Source organism: Strigops habroptila, chromosome 22, assembly GCF_004027225.2.
Source record: "Strigops habroptila isolate Jane chromosome 22, bStrHab1.2.pri, whole genome shotgun sequence".
Classification (NCBI taxonomy): domain Eukaryota; kingdom Metazoa; phylum Chordata; class Aves; order Psittaciformes; family Psittacidae; genus Strigops; species Strigops habroptila.
In genome coordinates this window covers 2511549-2516653 of record NC_044298.2, presented here as the reverse complement: position 1 = coordinate 2516653, position 5105 = coordinate 2511549, and the positions used below count along the sequence as shown (strand labels likewise).

General features: G+C 58.9%; 1 protein-coding gene across 1 annotated transcript; it reads right to left on the bottom strand.

Moving 5' to 3' along the window:
* LOC115602691 lies at window positions 1-2430 on the bottom strand. The gene is made up of 3 exons (XM_030474046.1): window positions 2281-2430; window positions 1794-2123; window positions 1-779 (listed from the first exon to the last, which is right to left on the bottom strand). Exons 1-3 carry the CDS (start codon window positions 2333-2335, stop codon window positions 448-450), a joined length of 717 nt encoding a protein of 238 aa, XP_030329906.1. The 5' UTR covers window positions 2336-2430; the 3' UTR covers window positions 1-447.
* Between the last annotated feature and the right edge of the window lie 2675 nt (window positions 2431-5105).

Genomic DNA, 5105 nt, shown 5'->3' with positions numbered 1-5105 from the left:
TTAAGACAGCACCAGATCACTTATTTATGAGAACTTCTTGACAGATCTGCTGCTCAATAATTGATGGCACGCAGCGTTTAGTCAGGGTCACCAGTGAATCATTCACCTCTTATCAACTAGAGGAGGGTTTCTGAGATGCTGAGTGATGATCTCCCCCACGTTTGGGGCTGGAAATAGGAAACTGATTTTGTCTCCTGTAACGGAGGTGTTCCTGGATCCCGGAGACCCAAAGCTTGGTGCCGGGCTGGGTTTTGGTGCCAAAGGACTGGCGGCTTTGGGGAGGAAGAAGCACTGATGCATTTAGAGGCAGCTCCTTGTGCAAGAGATGAGGAACCCGGGTTCATGTCACGTCCTCCAGGGGCTCTGAGCAGAGTAACCTCATCTTGCCCCAGATGGGGAAACTGAGGCAGAGGGGATGCTGTTCCCGGAGCCTGGCGTCTGTCCTCATCACTGCCATGGGGATGGTCCCTGTGGAGCGGTGATGCCGAAGGGCTCAACCCCTGATGAGACCCCATCCCCTGCCTTGGTGCATTTGACCCTGGTCACAACGTGGACAACGGCCACCAGCAGCACCAGCGGCACGAAGATACCGGCCATGAGATAACCCTTCACCAGGCAGTAGCGGTCCTGAGCCCTGCAGGGCCTCGGGGGCTGCCCCCCGCCCGTGTCCTGCGTCCCGGTGTCCCCAGCACTGGGCTCCGTTGCTCCCTGGGGTTCCACAGTGCTCCTGATGGGTCCCTTGGTGTCACCAGTCCCGGGCAGTGGCTCTGGGGATGCATCTGTGGGCACAGGGCACAGTGTGGGCCAGGGGCTGCAGCAGGGGACAGGGGCCTGGCCTCGGGTGCCACCAGGGCTGGGTGCAGGGGGTACGATGGGTGCAATGGGGGCAGTGGGTGCAGCAGGCATTGAAAGAGGAAGGGGGATTTCCCCACTGACCACATGCCCATCCTGAGCTCCTCCACATGGCCAAGGGGAAATGCTGTGGGCTGGGTGGGCTCATGACCAGGGAGCTCGTGCGGTGACAGCTCATCCCCTGACACAGGTTGGGAGAGAAGTGATTCAGAGCAGCCTGAGGAGAAGGACTTGGGGGTGTTGGTCCATGAAAAGCTCCCCATGACCCAGCTTCAGCATGTGCTTGAGCCCAGAACCCCCCGTGTGCTGGGCTGCACCCCCAGAGCATGAGCAGGTCATGGAGGGGATCCTGCCCCTCTGCTCTGCTCTGTGAGACCCCCCCCGCAGCAGTGTGTGCAGGGCTGGGGTCCCCAACATAGGGACATGGAGCTGTTGGAGCAAGTCCAGAGGAGGCCACGAGGATGAGCAGGGGCTGGAGCAGCTCCCATGGGAGACAGGCTGAGAACATTGGGGCCGTTCAGCCTGGAGAACAGAAGCTGCGTGGAGACCTCAGAGCAGCTTCCAGGGTCTGAAGGGGGCTACAAGGATGCTGGAGAGGGACCTTCATCAGGGACTGGAGCGATAGGACAAGGGGTGATGGGATCAAACTGGAACAGGGGAAGTTCAGGTTGGAGATAAGGCGGAAGCTCTTCCCTGTGACGGTGCTGGGACGCTGGCACAGGGTGCCCAGAGAAGCTGTGGCTGCCCCATCCCTGGCAGTGTTCAAGGCCAGGTTGGACACAGGGGCTTGGAGCAACCTGCTCTAGTGGAAGAGTTGGAACTGGATGATCTTAAGGTCTTTTCCAACCGAAACCAGTCTGGGATTCTATGATTCTATGCCTAGGGTGGACCCAACACGAGCCTGGTCCCCTCAACCCTCCTCCCTCCATCCTTGGACTCACCAAGAACCAGCAAGGAGTAGTGAAAGGTCTTTGGGTTGGTGGGGTCGGACAAGGTGTCCACGACCACCTCGTACCTCCCGCTGTCCGATGGCTTCAGCGGGCTGATCTCCAGCGAGAGACTGGTGGGGTGGATGAACAGCCGGCCCCGGAACTCAGGCAGGAAGTCAGCAGTGAACATCGTCTCCCTGGGCTTGGCCTCGGCGATGTGGGTCCCTTTGGACCTCCAAGTGACTCGCACAATGTCATCGGACAGGAGATGCAGGGCTGGGAAGGACAAGGACTGTCCCTTCAACCCCTTCAGCTGCTCCGTGGCACAGCAGAGATGCAGACCTGCAAGGGAATGGTTGGGGTGGGGAGATGGTGAGGGTGGTCTCCATCTTCTCCCACCAAAGCAAAGCACCCCAAAGCATCCCTAGGGATGGTGCTGGAGCAGCTAGGATGCTCCAACCCACTTGCCCTGGCCTCCCAGCCCCAGGAGCATCCTTACCCCTGGTTGCCACCAGCAGCACACAGCAGAGAAGCGTGATCCCAGCTCCGGCCATGTCCCATCCACGTGTGTGGGGCTGAGCAGATGCTGCGGTCCCTGACCCATGGAGATGAGTCCCACAGGGGCAGGAAACCCCCCGGCAGCGCTGACAGAGAGAATTGCACAAGGCTTCTCACCAGGAAGGACACTGGTGGGTGCTGGTTGCTGATGGAAGTGGTGGCTGGGTGGTGGGACGGGCTCCATGGAGGAAGTGGTGGTAGTTGGTGCATGACAGGACGTGCTGAGGAAGAAGAGGAAGGGGCAGCTCCCACGGCACCAGCATCCCTGGCAGTGTTCAAGGCCAGGTTGGACACAGGGGCTTGGAGCAACCTGCTCTAGTGGAAGGTGTCCCTGCCCGTGGCTTTAGATGAGCTGTAAGATCCCTTCCAGCCGAAACCATTCCAGGATTCCCTGGTTCTGCCTTGTACAGATGATGAATATCCCAGTGGAAGTGGTGGGACCAGCAGCTGGGGTTTAAGATCTCGCTTGCTGGGTGGGACTGGCCAGGCAGAGCTGGGGTCCTTCCCCTGGGCATCCCAGCGCTTTTCCCATTGGAGCCAGCTGGGAACAGGGACTCGGAATTCCTAGGACAAGGGAATTTTCTCTGGGGAGGTTCAGTCTCGCTCCACGATGCTCTCAGTGGGAACCTGCAGGACCCATCTTCCACCCCTATCCCATTCCAAAGCGAAGCTTTCCATCCATTTATTGCTTTCACGAAGTGATCTGGAACCAAGGCACAGATGCAGGGCTCAGCTCCTGCGGGATGGGTGCTGAGGGGGTGGTGGGTGTAAGGGACCAAGGGCCAGGCTGAGCCCCCCATGGCCAAACCCATGGCGGGTACCACGGAGCGCGGTCGGGTGCTGCCACCTCTCGGGCAGAGCCGCGCTCCGGCCCGGGAGAGCATTTTAGGTTCAATTGAGGTGATTTTGAGCTCTCCACAGTTGAGGATTTTCCTCCTCCCATGGTTTAGGAGCCGGGTGCAGGCGGGAGGCCACGGGGATGGGCTGCCAGAGAAAAGCACTTACAAAGGTGCCTGTTTGCAGAGGGGGAGCTGGAGGGGTCCCCATGGGGACCCCAATGGTGTTATTCGGGTGGAAACCCCGTCCCGGACGACCACCCGCTTCCCACTCCCACCTGCACATCCCAAACCCTGGTTTGGCCTCACCGGCCGCATTCCCGAACACCGGCGCGATTCCAGAGGTGGGGAAGCAGCCGCGGCACAGCCCCGTGACCCCCCCCCAGCCGCCCTGTGCTCCTCATGGAGCAAGTTTTGCTGGAAGGGGGATGAGGACCCGCGGATGATGCGCTGAATAAGAACACCCTCTGCAATGCGGTGCTTGCGGGAGGCAGCGTCTCCCCGTCCTCCTCAACGCTGCCTGCGAGATGTGCTAAATGCTTCCCTTTCATTCCTGTCTTCCCTTTTTGTTTCCCAGCCTCTCCTGTGGATCGAGCTCCCTGGGCACAGCTCTCCCAGCCCAGGGAAGGTCTCCTGGAGGGAAATTGTTCCCTACATGGGGAATGGAGCCTGGACAAAAGCTCTAATTCATCGGCTCAGCCCTGTCTCCGGAGCTGAGGTTTCAGCCTTGCAAGATGCTGTTTTTCCCTTTGTAGCCTTAATTAGGTTTTTGCTTGTCTGCCTGTGAGGGGGAGGAAGGGGCTGTGGAATCCAGAGGGAAAAGCCAACAGAGCTGCTCCAGCCGGCTTCATCTAGGCTTGTGGGGGATCAGGCCGTGCCTCAGTTTCCCCCGCTGATGGCCCTGAATCACTTGGTTACGGATGGGTGATGGAGCAGAACCCATAAGTTTGTGCATCCAGAGGGCACACAGCAGGTTTCACTCTAGCAGTAAACCTGCAGAGCTGATCCTATCCCTCTCTGTTCCCCATGTCCTGGCCTTTTCCCAAGACTTTTACTGGGAATCTGTCCCTTTCCCAGCCGTGGCCCAGTTTTCCTAGCAGAACCAGCCAACGGCCCCTGCTGGGGTGGCTGTTCTGCAAGTGGGGTCCCCACCTCATCCGTGTTCCCAGCCACAGTTTTCCTGCGGCATCCAACCTGGGATGGCTTGGGACCGCCATGGAGGCAATGAGCTTATCATAAGGAGATTAGCAGGGCGGATCGGAGGGCAGAAGCAGACGGCGGGACGATGGGATTAGAGGCCACCAGCATCCCCTCGTGTCTCTTGCTCTCTTCCAGCAGCACTGTGGTGATGCTGCTGGGCAGGGTACAGTGTGGGGACAAGGGGCACCAAGCCCCAGGGGGACTCTGCTGGGCTTGTCCATCCCTGATGTCCCAGGAAAAGCCTGGCTTGCAGGAAAACCACTCTCAGGATGAGCTCATGGACATCTCGCACTGATTTAAGGAGGTGGCATCTGTTGGTTGGGGATGGATAAGGGACCAGCAAACTGCTGCTGTGCCCAGATAACACAATGGTCCTTCCCTGTGGTGCCCCAAAGGAAGAGTGTGGATATTTGGGAGAGGGAATAAACCTCCAGCAGCGAGAGGGTGACACTCCAGGTGCATTAATGCAGGGCTGAGGGGATGCTGCTCAGTCCTCACATCCCGATACCATCGGGATGGTTCCATCCCACCCCAAGGGGTCTGGCAGGATGGAGGGTGGTGGAGCCTGTCCCTGTTTGCCCAAAACCCGAGGGAGAAGCCCAGATGGGGTCTTGTGCACTGGGTGGTTGGAAGAGAGCATCATCTTTTGGAGTGAAAACCCTTGTCCCGTTTGCTGTGTCCTCTCCAGAGAACAGCCCAGAACTTGTTCAAGAACCCAAAATACAGAACA

What these genes read in the sequence shown, in the direction of transcription:
- LOC115602691 (XM_030474046.1), bottom strand. Translation starts at nt 2,335, where the DNA reads ATGGCCGGAGCTGGGATCACGCTTCTCTGCTGTGTGCTGCTGGTGGCA. An exon ending in GCTGCTGGTGGCAACCAGGG is followed by an intron (nt 2,124 to 2,280) that starts GTAAGGATGCTC and finishes ATTCCCTTGCAG; the next exon opens with GTCTGCATCTCTGCTGTGCC. An exon ending in CTACTCCTTGCTGGTTCTTG is followed by an intron (nt 780 to 1,793) that starts GTGAGTCCAAGG and finishes CTGTGCCCACAG; the next exon opens with ATGCATCCCCAGAGCCACTG.